Below are 22,255 nucleotides of genomic sequence, written 5' to 3'. Positions count from 1 at the left end.
AATCAAGAAAATAAACTAAAAAAATTACATTAATTAACATACCAATTATATTTTACACTATAGAGAAAATAAATGTTGTAATGGATTTACACCTAACATAAACGGAACTAACTCGGTTCAGTTGGGAAGTTCAAAACACACTTACGAATCATCTGTTTATGATAGTTAACTAGTTTTCAGTTTGTTCAGCTCGTTGGAAAGTTTCAGAAATAACTTTGTTGTGTCAATATCATTCAAGTTGTCGTAGGTTGGATTGAAGTTTAGTTTAGTTATCTGCAGGTTGCAGTGTTACAAGTTTAAATCAATCCACAAAAACATTTTGTTGACAGAATTTAAATGCAATAGTCACCGGATATGATACGGTGTTTGTATGGGTTTTTTATCATTTCATCACAGAGTTGCTGAAACTGTATTTATTTATGTAAAATGAATGTACCAATAATACTGAAAAGAAAAATACTGACATTAATTTTTATGTCACAGATTTTCAAATTATTTTAAAAACTTGTTAGGTTCAGTATAATTCAGCTAAGTTTTGAGTCGTTATAACCTTATCACTGCAACTGACTTTTCAGTGTAAAACTTGCAATCTTTAGACAGTTAGTTTTTCGATAAACTGAATCACAATATAGACCAGTTTTATTTGTAAATAAAAAAAAGATTAAAACAATAAAATGAAAGTTTTATCGCATTTTTGCTCATTACAAATTTTCCACAAATTTTGTGTATCAACAGCAGAATTCTCATTGGACTTTAGAGATATGATAAGTTTTACTGTTAGTTTGTGCTGTAGCTGTCAGGTCAAGTTTGGTCGTTTGACAGCTCTTGACAGGCTCTAGTCACCAGGGATGTCCTTTCAGTGTACGTTACTTTAACTCCTAACTTATGTGAAATAAATGGGTTTGGAGATTAGAAAAATTAAAGAGGATAAGAGCACAAATAAACAACGTTGTTTTGGGGTAACAATCTATTAAAAGGGGTTTTGCTGTATGTATTACCATGAATGGTATTTTAAATAAATGAAAGTATTTTTTTCTAAATGTTTTGTGTATTTATATATAATAAAGACAGTTTTTTTATTTACTGTGTTAGGCAGATGTGTGGATATTTTCTCTTAATCTTGTAATTGGCTATACAAGAAATCATAAACTCTTCGTAACCCTTGTAGTCATTTTGTAATAGGTTGACACCTCTGGTTTCTACTTATTATCCTCCACCAAAGGGCCTTGAAAATAATACGTCACTTAATGGGGTTTTAAATTTTGTATGCTTCCCGAAAAAAAAACACACATTTCCACTTTGAGGTCCTGGTAAAACATAGATCCCATCCTCATATTTGCCTAAATCTCCAAATTATGGTACTAATCAATTGGTTTTGTTGAAAGAAATACTGATGTTAAAAAAATAGGAGCCAGTTGGCAGTATGATTTCGAGAAATATATGTATGTCACGGAACAGTATTCCTTATATTTTATTACACAGCAATGTGAGTGTACATAACTTAAAATAATTAAAAACACAATTTAGTACTTTAGAGCTTAAAATTTGGCAAAACCTTACATAATATGGTTATATTTATTTAATAAAATCATAATTAAATGTATAGATAAGTATCACATTTCCTCGTGCATCGTTAACATTTCAACCCCTCCTAACCCCAGATCGATAAAATACACCTACAGCCATTCCAAATCTACTTACCAATTATTCCTCAACGGTTTCAATAGGAGGGAGGTGATTTAACCCTGTAATCCCATTGAGATCATTATTCAAACAGTTGGCTGTGACACATTAATTACTTTTCAGCGGATTAAACAGTATTCAGTCTCGATAGAGTTGTGGCGGAGATTAAAGATGCCCTCGGGGGCGATGATCGATAAAACTCTTTCATTTATGACCATTTAGGGCTTCCCAGCTTTGGCTCTGATGAATGGCTTCACAATGGCCTTTGGTGATTACAGTCGTATTCCGGTGAAATAGGACGTGCTATGTTCACCGCCGAGCTGTAGATTTAACTGTGTAATGGTTTTGATGAGCAAGTGTTTGGTTTATAACATATTTTAAATACCAAAAATAACTTTTTAAAATTTACATTGACAAAATATATATCAGGAAAAACTACAACTAACGTTACTAGGTACAGATTTTTTAGAATATAATTTGACAAGGTAATATTTCTCAGCAAATCGTAATATTTGGTTTCGTCAATGATTGATTCATTACAATTAATTAATATAATTACAATAATTAGTTAAAAGAATTAAACAATGTGTATACATATTTTTTACTGAAAAACTTTTTCGCAAGAAAAGCAAATGGCATTTTTATTTTTTGAAATAGGTGTGTGGCTTACCTAAATTCATATAAAGCTGAAGAGAGAGGTACTAGCGAGGAATGTTTTCCATAAAATGCTACTGGTTGGAAAAGCAATAGTATTTAAGGTGATTGTTACGTTATCTCGACTTCGTCTCGAACTTAAAAACTATCTCGAACCGGCAAAACCTAATTTTCGGCCCTAGGTACGAACGCTATTTTTCACCACACTATACCCTATTACCACTATTCACCACAATTATAATGCACACTGATAGTCAACACAACTACAACTTTAAGGTTATTATGTGTGAAGAAGTAATTTGAGGAATCAGCAAAAATAAAAATAAATAGTTGCTAGGCAACGGTGACAATAACACAATTCTATTGCAATACTATGGATTTTGATTGTGGTAAGCGGACAGCTGATTTTGCGGCCCCGGCCTGTAAAAACCTGCTCGGTCACCAAATTACGATGACAGCTGGCATGGCCAACAAAACGTAACTTTCGGCCACCAATTAACGTATGTAATACAGCCAAAAACATCATACTGGGGTGAAAAATGCATTTTCACCACACTATGATGTTTTTGGCTGTATTACATACATTGGTGGCTGAAAGTTACGTTTTGCTGGCCATGCCAGCTGTCAACGTAATTTGGGGACCGAGCAGGTTTTTACAGGCCGGGGCCGCAAAATCAGCTGTCCGCTTACTTACTTAAAACATGAATGCATTTTAAATACACAATCAAAATCCGTAGCATTGCAATAGAATTGTGTTATTGTCACGTTGCCTAGCAACTATTTATTTTTATTTTTGCTGATTCCTCAAATTATTTCTTTACATAACCTTAAAGTTGTAGTTGTGTTGAATATCAGTGTGCATTATTATAGTGGTGAATAGTGGTAATAGGGTATAGTGTGGTGAAAAATAGCGTTCGTACCACGGACCGAAATGGTTTTGCAGCTCTCGATCGATTTAAGTTCTCGACTTCGTCTCGAACTTAAAAACTATCTCTAGCCGGCAAAACCTAATTTTCGGCCCTTGGTACGAAATATACTATTATGTTTTAAGTAAGTAAGCGGACAGCTGATTTTGCGGCCCCGGCCTGTAAAAACCTGCTCGGTCCCCAAATCACGATGACAGCTGGCATGGCCAGCAAAACGTAACTTTCAGCCACCAATTAACGTATGTAATACAGCCAAAAACATCATAGTGAGGTGAAAACAGATATATCTTCTGTGATTTAAATGAAGTAAAACAATTTCTCTGCCAGCGTTATATTTACATTTTTATTAATTATTCTAAATAGAAATTGTTCAAAGAAACAATAAAAATATATGTATCACATATGGAGTCATATTTTGGAAGGAAAACAACCTAAAACCAGATATTGCCAAGTGTCTTTTGAACAGTTTAAAAGTAATCCCACAAAGTAATGGACTCTCTAAACTTAAGACATGTGTAAGGGGAATGAAATCAAATAAAAAATGATTTGAGTTGTCTAGTAAACAATTTATCTTAACTGTTCATAATTTTTAGTTTAGTATGCAATTATACATGTCTAATTTTAAGAGACAGGTTTTCTGTTTATAATTAATTTCTTACATTACTTCGATATTTTACAGAGGTCGAGGCATCGAAAAGAAGCCTCTCCACCACCACTGCCAATAGTGACAACGGTAGTGCCAGAAGACTATGTAGACAGCGTAGACTCTCTCACAGAACAAAGTAAGTCACGATTCAATGAGTAATGGAAGCTGTAGAATAGTACGGTAATAAATATGTTGATTACAAGTACTGCGAGACACTATTTAAATGACACAACAAGCTCATACGTGTTTTATTTGTGTTTTCTTTACTTTGTTGCTGATGGCCTGAAATGCATTGTTGTAGTTGTCTGAGATTTAGTGTTATTGAACATTTCTTGTGAATAATATTCAACATGGTGTGTTTACAAGCTAAATTATTGTACGTTTAAGTTTGTTTTTACAGATCCGGTTTCTTAAATTTGGTAAGTCCGAAAATAGTGGTTTTACTTGAATATACCACATAAAAGCTATATTTCGAAAATTTCTTTGCATGATACCAATACAACAATACATTCTTTTTGAGCTTCTTAAAACACCAAGTTGGTTCTTATTCGCAGAAGTTCTCCCCCGTAAATGTAATAGCTATGCAACTTTGAATAACGGCTGATCAGCAAATAAATAAATAAATAAAACAGGTATACCAACATGTGAGTTTTTTTGTCGTTACTAAGTGTCTCACAGCAGTTCTAATATGTTTTGTGTAAAAAAAAAACACTCTATACCCTTTAATAAATAACATCTAGAAATATATCGCAAAGAAGATATTTATGGAGATAAATATCTTATATAAAAAATATTAAATTCACAGCAGGATAATGTAACGCCCAGGTATTCAGGAATGGAGCTAAACTGGGCTATTGTAGGAACAGCTGGGTTTAAGAGCTGCTTAATATGCTACTACGTCCCTTACTGTATTCCGTTCTCAATAAAGAAGCTTGAATGTTTATTTTACTAGCATGTTTTAGGATTGGTGTGAATTTCTCTCTACCTGTAGAAAATATTATTCTCATAAACTTACAGAAGTACGTGTATATTATTAATAAATGTTTGCACCTTTTAGGAATGGATGTACTGATCAAACATTTAATATCTAATTCGATAACGGATTAACTTATATTTATAATTTCAAACGTATAGAAACTGTTAATTATTTCCTGTAAAGGTATATCATGGAAGGTTTAAGATTAAAGAAATAGTTGAATAAACCAGATGAAGGTTTTTAGAAGGACTTTAATAAAAAATATATATAAAAATAATATATAAAATATTAGATAAAATGAAAAAAGGCATTGTGTAATGTCCTGTGACCTGTCATGTTTTATAAAAAAAAACATTAAGTAATAATATGTAATATTAAAATAAAATATTCAATAACTTACCTGATTTTGAATTGAAATGCAATTCATTAATCTTACCAAATATATGAACGAACGAAAGGGTTTGAAGACTTTAAATAAATTATGATGAATATGAAAAGGTACTAAATTAATGGGTTCACCAATGAAATAGACCTTATACGGCTTAATTAAAACTAATAATTGTCACGGCTTACGGTTATAAATAAACTTTAATTTAATTTAACAATGTTGTAATGGTTTTCACATTGTTCTACAAAGAGCCAATTTGTCCTGATCAGTATTTACAGCTAAACGAATGAGATATTGCAGTATATTTTTACAGTTTCAATTACATAGGTCAGGTTTAATGCCACAACATTCTCTTTCAAATCACCAAAAGAAATATGTATGTGATTGAATGGTCTTTTTTCAGTGTTTTTGAATTAATTAACAAAATCTTCTTAAAACAATTTATAAATTTAGATCAGTTACGTTTCATGACCAATATTTTGAAACTTTTATTCCTCCATCACAGAATTATATATGTTGAAATATTAATAGTTTTATAAATTAGTAATGTTATGCCAGGCCCTTTCTTTTTTTAAGGAGACCCTTAAAAGGTTCAGGGTTAACTATAATTAGGCCTTTATTGTATCTTTTTCTATTTGTATAAAAGAATAGAGGTCAGAAGCACATAAAAAAACTGTGTTTAAATCTGAATGTGTTCCCTGTGAACCATATACATGTACCTATTGTTTCAGACCCATGTCTAGTCCAGTATTGTGGCAAGGGCAGAGAGTGTCATGTAGTGAACGGTGTGGCACAGTGTGTGTGTCAAATGAGATGTAGTAAGCACCAGAAGGCTGTGTGTGGGTCTGATGGTAGACTATATCACAAGCACTGTGAACTAACAGATATTGTATTGTTTCGGACCCATGCCTAGTCCAGTATTGTGGCAAGGGCAGAGAGTGTCATGTAGTGAATGGTGTGGCACAGTGTGTGTGTCAAAGGAGATGTAGTAAGCACTAGAAGGCAGTGTGTGGGTCTGATGGTAGACTCTATCGCAAGCACTGTGGAACTAACAGATATTGTATTGTTTCAGACCCATGTCTAGTCCAGTATTGTGGCAAGGGCAGAGAGTGTCATGTAGTGAACGGTGTGGCACAGTGTGTGTGTCAAATGAGATGTAGTAAGCACCAGAAGGCTGTGTGTGGGTCTGATGGTAGACTATATCACAAGCACTGTGAACTAACAGATATTGTATTGTTTCGGACCCATGTCTAGTCCAGTATTGTGGCAAGGGCAGAGAGTGTCATGTAGTGAATGGTGTGGCACAGTGTGTGTGTCAAAGGAGATGTAGTAAGCACTAGAAGGCAGTGTGTGGGTCTGATGGTAGACTCTATCGCAAGCACTGTGGAACTAACAGATATTGTATTGTTTCAGACCCATGTCTAGTCCAGTATTGTGGCAAGGGCAGAGAGTGTCATGTAGTGAATGGTGTGGCACAGTGTGTGTGTCAAAGGAGATGTAGTAAGCACCAGAAGGCAGTGTGTGGGTTTGATGATAGACTCTATGGCAAGCACTGTGGAACTAACAGATATTGTATTGTTTCAGACCCATGTCTAGTCCAGTATTGTGGCAAGGGCAGAGAGTGTCATGTAGTGAACGGTGTGGCACAGTGTGTGTGTCAAAGGAGATGTAGTAAGCACCAGAAGGCAGTGTGTGGGTCTGATGATAGACTCTATGGCAAGCACTGTGGAACTAACAGATATTGTATTGTTTCAGACCCATGTCTAGTCCAGTATTGTGGCAAGGGCAGAGAGTGTCATGTAGTGAACGGTGTGGCACAGTGTGTGTGTCAAAGGAGATGTAGTAAGCACCAGAAGGCAGTGTGTGGGTCTGATGATAGACTCTATGGCAAGCACTGTGGAACTAACAGATATTGTATTGTTTCAGACCCATGTCTAGTCCAGTATTGTGGCAAGGGCAGAGAGTGCCATGTAGTGAACGGTGTGGCACAGTGTGTGTGTCAAAGGAGATGTAGTAAGCACCAGAAGGCAGTGTGTGGGTCTGATGGTAGACTCTACGACAACCACTGTGAACTACATAGAACGTCGTGTCTTACTAACTCCAATATCGTAGTGGACCACTCGTTCTCATGCATATCCCCAGGTGGGTGTAAAAGTGTAATAGTCTTTGAAAAATTACTGCTTGACTTTTTTCTTGAAGTTTCCCGTTTTTGTTGAAGATTTTATGTAGTATTTAGAACTTTGACATCATATCGTAGCCCATGTTTTGTCAGTGACTTACCCTTTCTTGAAAATTTTTTGGATAAGATATTTTGTGCAATTAATAATTTTTTCAGTACTAAATATTGTAACCAATGTTGGTGGAACACCACAGCAATCCCCGTAAAGGTTCACACTCCTATGTTGTATATACATTCACAGAACTTAAAACATTAAAAATATCTTGGTGAAATTTTACCACTAAAACCATGGTAAACGTAATGACAGGCTTATTTAAGCCGTAGTAAGTCAAAACTAAACACAGAACCCACAACTAAGCCCCATAGGTTTTTGGGTACGTGATCGTGTACGTAAGAGAGATTACTTTTTAGTGCTCCCAATTTGAATGACTGATCAACATTTTATAATCTTTCTTAGTCTATCGATGGAATTTCTTCTTCAAATCTTAATGTTTGTACAAATTTGTCAAGTTTGCCATTGAATATCAACCGGCTTTTTCTTACTTGCAGATGGGACTCCAATCAAGAAGGCTGAGAACATATCTCTAGTAGAGCTAGAAACAGTTTCATCTACCACATCTCCTGTAACAATTCCTGCTACCAACAGCAGCTTCCCTGATCTTCCCGATGGTAATCCTGAGGACAACGAGGCAGACGCAGACTTGTACTACGACAAAGAAGAGTGCTCTCTGCAGGAGTATGAAATACTTAAGGTAGTTTATATGGTTGTTGTACGTTTAAGGTTTATGCTATATGTATATGCAATGTGGAGGGATGGATAACAATAGAAAGAAATGCAAGTTATTACAACACGGTTGCCTTTCAAACATAGTAGGAGTGACAATTGTATAAAGTAGGGGGTAGAAAACTTACTTGTAATGACACAAAGATTAGCCTAAGGAGAAAACGAAGCCTTTGAAAAGGTCAAAAGGAAAAAGGTCATCAAAGTAAAGTTTATATGAGCTGTTTAGGCTCCATCTCAAAAGAAGTCAAATGGATTATGTAATTTCAATTAACATACTCTACTACCGTCACATTACAATTTGAATTAGTTTAAAGTTAAAATATGCGTTTTGAAACTCACACCTTTGGGTAGTTCACTGTAAGCTAACTTGACTCTGATCGTTTAATTGGGTGTATATAAGTTTAATGATGGTAAAAAGAGTATAAAGTTAACTTAGTTATCCTGTACATTAGCATTTTTTATATATCTATAAAAACTATTCTATTTTCACTTCATTTACTTAAAAAAGTCGATGTAACATTGTGTTTGATTATTTTTACTCCTATCGAAAGAGAAATTGTAGCAAATTTTATATATTTTTATTAACAAACAAACAATTTATTTTTCACTTCATTTACACAAAGATTCGATATAACCTTTTGTTTGATTATTTTTACTCATACCTCTAATGTATTCATATTTATATAACTTTAATAAAACATTTAGGAAACTGGAGCATCTTTTGAAAACATTCTATATGTATGGTTGTGGTTACCAATGTATTCTAAGACCGAACACACAATGAACGATTTTATATAATTTATGTAAATACATAATTCTTGCAGGACAATCTTCTTCTGTTCAACCACGCCAAGATGATGGGATCTGACCCGCGAGCCTCTGGCAAGGAGTATTTGGTTTCCAAGATGTTCCGAATGTACGACGAAAACAACAACGGTCTACTAGATACTGATGAACTGGACCTAGTGAGTTAACGATTATTGCATATAGATTGTAGAACACAGTTTTTAGCTTTAACCCTGTGATTGCTATTAATATTCTATCATTTCACGTCAGTTTAGCACATTCTATCACAGTTAGGATGGATTGACGATGTTTTTGTATAAAAAATTACACCAAATCCCGGAAATCCAAAAAAATATCTTAAATTAACAATAGAAATATAACATCAGCTTGAATATAAACCATACGAGTGAGGGAAGGGTAAAGTATTGTGTAGGTTTAAGCTGATAAGGGTAGTTTAGTAAAAGTAATAAATTAAATCATTGTCACCTGTGATTTCTTTCTTTCTGATTAAAAAGCTGCTGTATTTTTCAAAAATATAATAATCTTATGAGTAGTGGGCAATCAAAGTAACTAGCTGCCCAAATAATCAGAACTAACAAATAAGATATAAAGCAAATTTAGTTAATGGAGAAACGGTGTAGAAACCAACCTACTTTAATACTGCGATGATTTAGTCACTTGTATGAAAACATCCGTAGTTGTTTGACATTATCTTTTAATCTCGCATAGTTTCACATCCAATAGTCAATGGTTTCACCTTTGACTAATAATACAACAACAACTCCAATAGTCAATGGTTTCACTTTGATTATCATAATTTAAGATTTTAAAACCCCTTGTTGAACTCTTGCACAATATATTCGTCCCCAATTTGCAAATAATGTTACACTTTAAAAGCATCCTCATTCCATTTCCATTGGAGAATACACTTGTATCGTTCTAAGACACTAGCGTCAATCCTGGGATTATCTTTTGCATTATTTCAGGCTAGGCATAGGGGTTATGGCATTATACGTTGAAAACATCCATTGGTGATTTGGTGGTATTTGAACCCTGGACCTTAATGACTGAAGTCCCGCGCTCTACCAATATAAATTGTGGATGTTTATAGGCATGCACTGTGGATGCGGTACTCCCTGGGTGGATTAACGTCCACATTAGTGAGTACTACGACTATCCGCAGTATTATCCTGATAATTAAACAAATTCGTTAATTACAAGGAAAAAATGTGGTTCGGATTCCACTATGGCTGTATGGGCTCTTAATTTACAGCTGTGCCTAAGAAACATGTCGCCATGTCGGCCTTGGTCACTAACAAGACTATAAGATCGCACCATTCATACTTGGCTTAAAATACCTACATTCTTAAGGTTACCATTTTGGAATGAAATATTTGAAGTATTTAGACCAGCTCGCTTCCCCATTGGCGAAGAGACTATCAAAAAGGTTTGTTGATACTAAAAAATATTGTTTCCAACAGGTTGCAGAGCGAGAACAGTTGAGCCAGTTGTCCCAAATTTGCGCACTGAGAGACATGATAACATACGATGATGCAGACAAGGACAGTCAGCTTAGCAGGGCAGAGTTCTACGCTGCCTTCAGCAAACTGTACAGTAAGTGCAAAGTACACTACAACATAAACTGGGATAGGATAAGTTAGTGGTGTCCTAGTAAACTTCTATAAATAAATCCTCAAGTTGAGGAGATGATGCTTGTGATAGGTTGGTGGAGACAATAGAGGGATACTTGAACCAGGCATTTAGGGTTGCTATATTATTATTAATTGGTATTATTACTCCGATAAAATCTATGTTCAGTTTTATTGCTATTTTTTACATTAATATATTTCTCTGGTGAAATAGGCTTGGTCTTAACTTCCATAGAAGTTGTTTTTGGTTTGTGTTGGACTTTTAGTTTAACTCTCGAGGACTCTAAAGATTTTATAGGGTTAAGTAAACTAAATCACAATTTTTTGGTAGGAATGCATTTAGTATCCTACTTGTTTATTATAAAAGATAACATACTATGAGAATATGTTATGGTATGTTCACAATTCACAACTATACTCAGTATTTTGGAACCTTTATATTGACCTCCGACTACCTAGGACTGGCCCGGGTCTTAAACAATTTGCCACTTCCCAGTTATATGGAGAATCAGGTGTAGGGCACCCCCTGCGAAGTCATCTGGCTAAACCTACGGATGTATTTTGTAGAGGAGAAAAAGGATCAATACAAGCAAAGCATGACATATAAATAAGAAATTAGTTAGCTATTATTAGTTATTCTAGAGAATAAATTAGTTTAAAACAGCTTCCTTCTCAAAATGTATACGTAGTTTTAATCTTTTAACGCAAAAGTATTCTCTAGGTCACAAACACCTTAACCTTTTTCAGGCCTATCAGTGGTTTCGCTGGACAAAGCGCTTGAGGTGAACCACCTGAGTGCAAGGGTAGGGGACAACGTGGAGATCAAGTGTGACGTCAGTGGTACTCCTCCCCCTCCCATCGTCTGGAGGAGGAACACAGCTGATCTGTCGTCTCTGGGGGAGGACGAAGTGAGGGTGTTTACGGACGGTTCCCTCTACCTGACCAGGATACAGCTGGTGCATGCCGGGAACTACACGTGTCACGCCCAGAGGAACAGAGATGTTACTCAGACCCACGTGCTCACCGTGCATAGTGAGTAATAACTGCATGTTTGATTATAGTTAGCTTGTATAAATGTAATGTGATTAGTTGCTTTCGCATTACTACACCTATATTGGTAAAATGAAGCCCTTAAGTTAGGTTAGCTTAGAGTAGGAAGATTTTGTTATTTAAACTAATTAAAATCTTATTTGGGAAGTCGATTTATCTGTGGGCATGGTAAAATACGAAATTACCTGTTGGTTTGATCGTTTGCTATAAGTCAGTAGTTCGATTAATTACGTTATTGAAATTAGTTCCATTCTAGCTTTTAAAGGAAAACTATCCAGCACAATAATTGTTGATTAAAATAAGGTATTATCTTGAACTTAGTTGTATTTGTAGAAAGGAGTAATATAGAGGCTAGATTACCTTTTTGTACTTCTTTTGGAAAACTATGAACTAAACTCATATTTGTTCGTCTCAGTCCATTAAATACCACACAAGCCTAGTCGTAAAATGTGTTTGGTTCTATAAAAAGCTGAATGTAAAAGCACGACGACCTTTACGAAATTTTGATTTTATATTTCAGTAATATTTTCATAACGCCTCATTACTTTCTCTATTCGCCTAAATAGTACCTTAACAATACAACACCAAAATTTTACCATGACAGTTCATTGACATCCAAAAATGACTCCAAATATTCTTCCATACAATACACAATTACATACATTACATACTCAGACGATATGAGATCAATTCTGCAATTGGATACAAACATAATATATTAAAAATATATTATATGTAACAAAACGAAACAATGATCATTTCATTTTGTATTTAATTCAATCGTGTGATCATTTAATCGTATTGAAATAATCGATTACATATAGTTTTACATTTAAGTAAATTAAACTCAGTCTCCATTCCGATTGATGCTTTAATCTATTTACAGTTTGCCTCACAAACCCATTTAATTTATTTAGATTGGAACCTGTAAGCAACATGCTCTTGGCTATTAATATCTAGTAATATTGATATCATTTTTGTGTATTTACGTAACATTCGTTCATGCTGTAAATAAATATAAATTAGCGTTTCAGTAAATTAAACCCATGTAAATTAAACACAGCAACGTCAAAAAGACAGTTTTTGGTCGATTTCATAGTTTTATTTAATTATTGCAGGTTTTATCACAAACTAATATCATTTTAATTTGAATGTGTTAATGATAAGCTCATGACCGTCAATTAATACATCTCTTGTATTGAATGTTTTGTCTATTTGTAAAAAATATTTATTATGTTATAAATCAATCGTTATGCCTTTAGGGAGAGTATTTATTTAATTGTTTTTAAGACAATTTAGATTACTTTTTGATACCTTTTTTAAGGTGTCAAAACTCAATGTGAGCTTAACTATGACGTTAATTTCTTTACGAATTTAATCCTAAAATAGGTTATTATTTTAATACCTAGACAAATGTAAAATATTTTTCTATTCACAACCGTGTATTATTTTCAAACTTCTCTATTTTAGCTATACCTGATGTGAAGGTTACTCCCAGAATACAGTCTCGTCGACCAGGTGAAGAAGCGGCCATGTTTTGCCACGTAATTGGAGAACCATTCCCCAAAGTAAGATGGAATTTTTGTCAATTTTCTTTAAAAAAAAATCCATAAAAAATAAATATTTTGTTAAAATGAGTGGGATATAATTTTATAATTCATTATAAATACTGTTCAGATGTACGAGGTTCCACTTATAATGGGAAATATTTAGTAGTCCGAAATTTAGAATATTAAACTGTACAGTGAGTGTAAATGTTATTTTCTTAACAGATTTTACGATTTAGTTTATTTATTATGACCTTAAATATTTTTTGGCTACTCTCAAGATGCTTTTTAAATCTTTTGTCACACTATTTTAATAATTTGTTCGTCCTCATTTATTTTGTGAATAACGAATTATTTTTTAAAGATATAAAATAGGATACACGTTATTATCTTCTTACACAATTTATATTGATCCAAAATTTTCCTTGCATTTTTATGGCTTCTATTTTGATCAAGCTATTGTTTATAAGATATTGTTATCCCACGGTTAAACTTATTTTGTGATAAATCTATATTTATTAATTTTATGGTTTGATTACTTTAAAAAATGTGCCGATTCTTTTATCACTGTAGGGTATGTTCTACAAAGTGCTTTCCAAAATTTCAAAAAGATAATTTAATCAAATTTTCACAAATATTTTGATTCAAATCATGCACTTTACACTACTTGTTGCCATCTATAATTTTCTATTTGTAATTTATTGTAAATATTTATTATTGTTACTGTTTATTTGTGACTGTCCATTATTTGGCATTACTCATTTACTATTTATTTATTAGTTTATTTCTAGTTACAAATGTATTTTTACTGTAAAGTGGCTATGCTTTTGAAAAATAAAATAGATCAATAAATAAAAATCAACAATACATTTCCTCAGATATTAAGGTAACACTAAATTTAAGCAAATCATTAGTGAAAAATAACATCATTTTGCTCATACTTTAATCTGTTCTTATATAGGTTGAGTGGCTGAAAAACGACGAGCCTCTCAAGCTGGACTTTCCTCACAAGTACAGTATCATCGGCAACGGTACGGAGTTGAGGCTCCACAACATCGGCTACGCTGACACCGGAGCGTACATGTGTCAGGCGACCAACGTAGGAGGAGTCACCAGGGACATATCATCCCTCATCGTACAGGAGGAGCCGACCCCTAGTGAGTCATAGTGTAGCTTTAGTCCCACCTTCACGTCATAGAACGCTTAAACATTCTAGGCTTAGAAGGGTAAAGGTTCTTGGTTAAAATTGTGTAGCAGATTACTGCCTGTACCACTTTTTTCCGTGGTTTAAAGCTTGGAGGAGAGTGAAAGAGAGGATTTAGGGGAGGGAGAGTGCAACCTCCTCTCTCGCGGAACAAAAGAGATGTCCGCGGAACAAAATCGATGTTTAGGCCGGTCCCGAAATCTACCTGCTAACCCCCATAACAAAGGTGATATGAAGAAATTAGCCTTTAACCGTGGAACAAAAGTGACACACGCAGATTACTACAGACTAGACGAAGAGAATTGAGGTATTATCACCTAACTAAGTCATTAATGGTGGGATTTGAACCTGGCACCTTCGGGATTGAGGTCCTGCTACCTATCACCAGACCAGCTCGCCAAGTGAAAGCGAGACACTATATTGATACAATTAACGAAGTCAAATTGAGCAACAGCCAAGTTCTGACGTAAATGACTTAATTCTTTTAAAATTCGCAAACCGTTTATCAGACCAGACTGAATAGAATAATAACCATACACTTTCCTTTACTTATCATCAACTACATCAGTATCAAAGAAGAAGGTAAATTTTAGGCTCGAGCACACTCTGAGAATGGCTTGTCTAAATGTGTCCGTAGTGCATGAAAAATTGGCTACAGCCATGTCTAGTGTGTGTAGTGTGTACATCGGTATCAATAAGTGTATGATGGAGTCCGTCTTTCCTAAACTTTTATGTTTTTAAGATTTAAGGGGGGTTTACTATTTTTGGTTACGCACATAAAGACTTGAAGAAAACTATATTTAAAATATCACACCTATATGACTAACGGATCCTACGATTCAGTGAGAAGTTAGTGATTAAATTAGTTAGTCTGGGCGGTTATAATATAGAAAAATACATCCTCAGGCCATGCGTAATCTATTACAATACTCTATCGGTGTCCATATGGATGCCCTTGTCAATTCAACTCTCCATTTTGTTCTGTGTACATTATTTCACCCAATGAAATTAATTCTCTTACCACTCCTGTATAGAGGCAAGTCATTTTCAAGAAAGCTCTCTCTTGAAAGGCATATATAATAAATTTTATGGAATTATAATATCTTTATGAGCTCAATGAGAGTATCATGAATCGTGTTGAGCATGACTAAGTTTAACTATTTGATAACAATAAACCTTTGTTCTACTCGTGTTTGCCCCAGCTGCGCCCAATGAGGAGAGACGATTCTTCTCCTTCCATGACTGGGGAGTGTCTGTGTACGAGCCTACAGCCTGTAGACTTTACCATCAGATACAGTCTACTGATATCATACCCGGAACACAGGTCAGCACTTTGTTTATTCATTTTGTTTATTATATGTTAATTTACATTTGCATACCTATTTGTTTATCTTCATTAGATTTTTGTTTTAATTTCCCACCCTTATTTAAAATGTCATTAGTAAATGTAGAGGATGTTTATTTAACTTATTTTGTTTTGCCTTGTTATATTCTATCCTTTTACCTGTATTTCAATTATTTTATTTGTGTATTTTTTCACTAGTCTGTTTATTTAACAGATCTATTCATTCTGACATCCATTGTTTTTGCAAAGATTTAAATATATTATTTACAATTTTTTTTAGAATATACAGTGTAGCTTAGCCTTCTTTATTGAAATATGGACTTAGAAATAAGAATGTAACGTACCTATACGTTCCTGTAAATCCAGAAAATACACTTTGCTAGGTACAGTTTGTGTGACCTAAATTGGACTCATGGTTATATCTAATTAATTATATTGCATACATTTTTATAGATTTTGAAAAAAGGCATTGAGAAACATAATTTTTCAAGAATATGTCTTGTGTGAGTATAGTGGGTCTTTAAATATTAATGGGTAAAATATTATGCTAAAATAGACATTCTGGAAATATTTCAATCAAAATTAAAATTTATATTATTCATTTTAGATGAATAGTTTATTTTGTTTCTTTGCCTTCAGGAGTACGTATGCGGTGATAAGGGTGTCAACTGTAGCTGGGGTCAAGCAATCAACGTTGCCAACAGATACGTGTACGTCTCTCAACCTCTAAAGGACAGAGTCCTTGTAATCAGCAAGATACAGATGGTCGTAGTGGATGTAAGTGTACTAGAACCTTTTTAGCTGTGATTGGAGTAGCCCATAGTTAAATATGCCTGAGTTAATGTGTAATTAAATATTTGTATATTTTTAAATGGAAATATACAAACGATTGTTGAGTCAGGTGTATGCACAAGCAATAAATTGAATATGATTTTTCGTGTGGTTTTTTACGACGCTAGAATGTTTTTGCCAATAAATGGTCAAAACCCTAGTCTTACTAATAGCTTTGGCATTTTCTTTAATAGAAGAACCATTGATTGATAGCCCACTAAAAATTACACGTGGGTCAAAATCGTACAATCATTGATATGAACAAATTTGATCGTCAGTACACAGCAATATTTATAGTTTTATTTTCCCAGTATGAAGGTCACTTGTATAAGTCTAAGTGAATAAGTCCTAGACTTAGATGCCATTTGGTTTTTTGAGCTATCAATTATTTCATATAAACTTTTATCATCCATTTCTGGAGTGCTAATGGAAATATTACGTTAAATAAATAGTTCTCAAGTGCAGTGTTTGAACCATTCCAACAAGAGCGTAAATACATAAATAATTTAAAAACATGAAAATATTTCATAGTAAAAAAATACAGATCCAAACATCAACATCTTCCCTCCAGGTGGTTGTAACCGACAAGAACCCTGTGGCGCTGCACTACGTACCTCACATGGACCAAGTGTGGGTGCTCAACTGGCGCAGTGAGCGAGACCAAGGTGTAAAGACCATCCAGGTCATCAGAGACGCCGCGCAGAAGAGGAAACACCACACTGTACACCCGGAGCCGATAGATGGGCAGTTCGACTTGGTGCGGGACCTCTTCATGCCACCTATACAGGTGAACCAGTTGATTATATCACTGATTTATATGTTAGCCTGAAGTAAAAGCGTATCGTCAACAATAAATTTCAGCAATGTAGATAATAGTGTTAGAGCTCTAAGCTCTATACACATCTCTTGATTGGATATCTGTAATACAATTTGAAGATGATAGTGATATATAAAATGACATTTGGACAGTGTTCGTCAATTTAAAAGTGTGTATAATTGTTTTACCCATTTTAACTCATGGATTTCCCCCCAGGATATGTCCCACATGTTCAAGTACGGATATGTAAGCCACACCAACCAGAGAGGACTGTACAAGCTGGACCTAGCCAACATGAGATACATTCGTAGTCTGGACCTAACTCCGTACAACTGTGTACCTCGCTCCATGCAATTCTCAGCTTTATGTAAGTGTGTAGAATAATTGGATAAGTGACGCACTATTGAATAAGAAAAATACTAGCATCAACATTGATAAGGGTTTTTGAATAACAATTAGGAGTTAGTATAAAATGGTTAATCAGGCAGTAAATTTACTAATCAGTAGGATCAGAAAAAAGTTGTTTTTTAATGAAGATTTTATAGGTATTTTTACCTCCTCGTCATTTCCACTTGGAGTTTTTGAGGAAGTTTCTATTTAAACAAGCATAAGTCACTCATGCCCACGAAAAATACAACAGCTATATTATTTTAAATGGAACATTCGCTTGGTAATTTTAACGAAATACGACTTGAAACATTTGTCCCCAGCACAAATCATTTAAGGGGTTTTATTCTGACTTACATGGATAAAAAAATCTGTCAGCAGTAAAAATCTGGGTTTTATATGATGCGGGGTGACTCAGCATACAACTAGGTAAAACAATGAATCCTTTGTGTTTATGTTTATGGAGTGGTTTATGGAGTTAGTACAAAAGGTAATTACGTAAAAACTTGTATTTTTTAAAGCAAATCATGAGAAAGCATATTGTAAAATTTGTAATAGTAGACACCTTTCTACAGATGGTTTCGTGATAGTAGAGTGCGAAGAGCCGGTGACAGGTCGAGCTACCGGTCAGATCCTCTTGGACTACCTGACAGACGCTGTTATCAGCCAGAAGGTCGGACTGTCAGGTCGTCCCATGGTCTCTCCCAACTCTAGAACTGTGGTCACCCTGGACCGTGCCAGAGATGGAGTCACACTGGTAGTGCAGCAAGTCACTGGTATGTTTATATCATACTTTCAAATTGTCAGTACTAAAATAAATGTATCTTACAGCAGGACGACTATAACATAGCTGAGGTTAGGCCTTTTCCTTAAAAGATACAAAAAATATCAAATTTAGGTAAAATATTTAAGTACGACATAAAACTAGTACAAAAAAGGTACTTACAGAATAGAACATTTATAGATCAAAGTAGTAAGGTCGCCATTGGTTCCTCCCCTTCTCTGGTGTTGGCTGAATTGTCAACATGGCCTTGGTAAGAAGCTTAGGTAAATAAATGACGTTTATAAGGTAAAGCTTATGTTAATTAATACTTATTTTTTACATGAAACGCACTTGTAATTAAATGTTATAAAATCACACAGTATATAAAATACCCATTACGCCTTGATTACAGTTTATTACGATTGTCAATATTTAATATGACATAGCATCGTATTAATCACAACGAGTTTTTCCATGTAGCTTATGCATATTTCACGGTGGGAGTCATGATTAGACATTTCAATAAATATGTACGGTAAATTACATATGTACATAGGCTACAGAAAACTCTACTTGTAACAAAAACTATCTAAATAAGTATAACTGCATATTTTAATGTTACAGAGTCCGGACTGAAGTTTCTGTTCGACGTAAAGACGACGCTGAATGTCAGTGACATGACGTTCTACCCGTCCCAGACCACCCACGGATATGACCTGTACGCCAGCGCCGTGGACAAAGAGGATATACTGTTCCTCAATCTGGTCACAGGTAATGTAAAATTGTTGAAGCAGATCCTTGAGGGAAACATGTATACAAAGAAATGCTTAACAGTGTGTACAACACGTGTGCATGCCTTACTTAATGAAAACGTGTGTATCAATAATGAAAATGGAAGTAGGTCTATAACAATTTTCCAAACAATTGTACAAAACATCCATCTTCTATATACTTATTATATAAGGGGTTTCTTAGTATCATATAGTCACTAGATTAGACTAGATTCATAGACTAGATTCACCTATCCTACTTAACCGATTCATACGACTTAGGTGTCGTTTTAAAGCTTATATCCAGCTGAATGACGAATAGTAATTAAACAGGCAATTGCTGTTATGCCTTCTCCCACCCTAGCATTTGTTCTATTTCTGAAGATAGCTTTCGAATGACCATTGGTTGCTGGTAACTTAACCTTAATTTTCTCTCAAGTATAAACTTTCTTGTTTCCATTTTTGAATGGAAATTAATTGTAGATTATTAGCTGGCTGCCTTCAGTTGGTTGTTTAACAACAGTGACACTGTAATCAGCAGAAAAAAACTGTTAACATTGAAATCGCAGATAAAAAATCAAAAATATATAAGAACATTTTTCAAGTACCAAGACAATTTTTCAGGCTTAATGGTATAAGAAAATGTTACTGACTACAACAATCAATTAATCAATTAATTATCCACAGGCAAGGTGGAGATGATCACCGGTGTGGGGAAAGCGATGCACCCCTCCCTCTCCCAATGGGGCAACCCCAACAGACCAATCGCGGCCTCGGGCGTGTTCGGCCACTACATGGTCACTCCGGCCAACGAGGCGCTGTTCGTGGTCAACGGAGAGACTAGGACAGTCAACTGCGAGATCGGAGGCTTGGTGCATCCCCGGGCCGTCGTCTGGGTAACCATGCAGCTACAGTGAGGAACTCCACAGCCCACCCCGTGTACATTGTAAATAGCGTTGATTTTACCGTCACTTTTGATAATCACAGAGTCGTGTAGTTTCGTTGCCACGTTTAGTGTAGTACGATACGAGTGAAACAATCATTATTTCGCTGTCGCCGTGTGATATCGCTTTATTTGTTTGTGGTCGTTGTTGGCCTTCCGCTGGAGCGGTGGTGGACAGATTTATCACCGAGGCTGGTGACGCGCTATTCTTTCAACTATTCAGCTTGCAGCACGTGAGCTTTGTATGAATCAAGTTCCTAAATTGAAATCAGCTCTTTGTTTCGGTATGTTTAACGCTATTCGAAATCAGAATGTTGATTTTTGTCGTAGCCTATGGTGTTTTGAATACACCAAAATAGCCTGTGGTATTTTCTGTTATATCGATCACACTATAGGTTAGGTTAGGTTAGTCAGTTTATTTGTATAATTAAAAACATGTACTAATAAACCTTAATAATTCAATTTAACCTAAAGTTCTTGAAATCAAGGTGTGATTGGTGTAACAAACATTACCAAATTAATTCTGATGTTTATTGAGCTTAAATACAATTTTCAAGTAAATGCGGGTAACACGTGAAGAATTGAAAGATGTTTCGCTTGGTTACACAGTATTTCCTCTATAAATGTCTTTCCATTGTTCATATCTTTTATCTTCCTTTAATGTTTGTTGTTTCAATCAACACATTTTCAAGTCCAAATGATTATAAAAGGCACGGTACACATTCACTGTCCAAGTATTGAGATGCAGTGTTATTCGATAGAGTTAATTTAGTTTGGTATTTGGAGAAAAATATTTTTGATAGTCAGTAATAGCGTAAAATGTATAGTCGATTCATAGATATTCACAGACATAGTGCTAAAGCCTCGATTACGACGCTTCTAGTCCTCCTAAGGTGCTGATGTACTTCGCACTTTATAAATTAATCAATTTTGTTTTATAATTTAAAAAAATCTCACATTGTTAATAGTAACATTTCTAGTCATTTTATTATCAAGTATGAAACTGTACATGTAAGGAACATGCTTTATATTGTAATATAATGGTTGTAACAATAAATACTTGTATAATTTTATGTATATATGTGTTTTATTACCCTTAAAGCCTTTGGATGAATTTACAAATTAGTTAATTTGTCATGAAGATTATTTTTAGATAAGTTAGGATTACAGAGACAATATCGTGCGTTGTACTGCAGAAATGAAATATCATAGTAGTATATTGTGTACACGATATGTGACTACACTTGTTATAACTATTTATCAAATATATTTCCAATATGAACTCATTAAATGAAAAGTATTATAATCTTCAAAATATTAAATACTCATGCATTGAAAAAGAGAATTATATATCATCATTAAACATTGAATTTGTATTAACCAAACACGAAATCATATTTATTGAATACATAAAGATTGTATCAATAACTTGCCGATGTAAAGTCTGATTCAAAGTAGAAACGAGACTGCTTTCAGAGCAAGTAAAGATAACGACAAAACAAGAAACTGTTGCCGATATTCGATAAACTTGTCTAAAAAGAGCGTCGATAAGGGAAATAGGTTTTGTGAAGACACTTCAGTATTCTACGTACAAACGAAGCAAAGCTGGATTCAATGAACATTGGAGTGTTTGATATATCTAGGGTTTGATTTAGTTCCTTCCAGCTGAAACTCTGCCTCTTTGTGCAATCTAACTCCTGAAATCTTTTCTCTGCTGGATATAATGTCGTTTTAATAAAAAAGGACGTACAAGATCAATCAGTTTTCCAAGTGAATTTTTCTTTTACTTTAAATAAGTAACAACAACAAAATTATAAATAAAGCTAGTATATTTATAAATTATTTCTACTATACTTTTAAGGGGATCCGCCACCAAGATTTGGCCATTTTTTCAATTTTCATAAAAAAAATTGTTATTATACTTTTT

At 34.4% G+C, this 22,255-nt stretch overlaps 1 protein-coding gene across 1 annotated transcript in view; it reads left to right on the top strand.

Annotated features, from left to right (window-relative positions):
- LOC129005149 (follistatin-related protein 5-like) overlaps positions 1-21,364 on the top strand; it is a 56,638-nt gene extending 35,274 nt beyond the window's left edge. The window contains exons 3-17 of the mRNA XM_054433967.1: positions 3,943-4,045; positions 7,200-7,415; positions 8,002-8,204; positions 9,061-9,201; positions 10,504-10,636; positions 11,419-11,703; positions 13,192-13,289; positions 14,230-14,425; positions 15,675-15,796; positions 16,457-16,594; positions 17,220-17,435; positions 17,682-17,832; positions 18,428-18,628; positions 19,240-19,386; positions 20,073-21,364. Of these exons, the coding sequence (XP_054289942.1) occupies positions 3,943-4,045; positions 7,200-7,415; positions 8,002-8,204; positions 9,061-9,201; positions 10,504-10,636; positions 11,419-11,703; positions 13,192-13,289; positions 14,230-14,425; positions 15,675-15,796; positions 16,457-16,594; positions 17,220-17,435; positions 17,682-17,832; positions 18,428-18,628; positions 19,240-19,386; positions 20,073-20,302 (2,580 nt within the window). The 3' untranslated portion in view covers positions 20,303-21,364. The remainder of the gene's footprint in view (positions 1-3,942; positions 4,046-7,199; positions 7,416-8,001; positions 8,205-9,060; positions 9,202-10,503; positions 10,637-11,418; positions 11,704-13,191; positions 13,290-14,229; positions 14,426-15,674; positions 15,797-16,456; positions 16,595-17,219; positions 17,436-17,681; positions 17,833-18,427; positions 18,629-19,239; positions 19,387-20,072) is intronic.
- Positions 21,365-22,255: the final 891 nt, after the last annotated feature.

Source organism: Macrosteles quadrilineatus, unplaced genomic scaffold (genome assembly GCF_028750875.1).
Source record: "Macrosteles quadrilineatus isolate MER2022 unplaced genomic scaffold, UCM_ALF_1.0 Scaffold_16__1_contigs__length_3527350, whole genome shotgun sequence".
Lineage (NCBI taxonomy): Eukaryota > Metazoa > Arthropoda > Insecta > Hemiptera > Cicadellidae > Macrosteles > Macrosteles quadrilineatus.
This window is presented reverse-complemented; position numbering and strand designations above follow the sequence as displayed.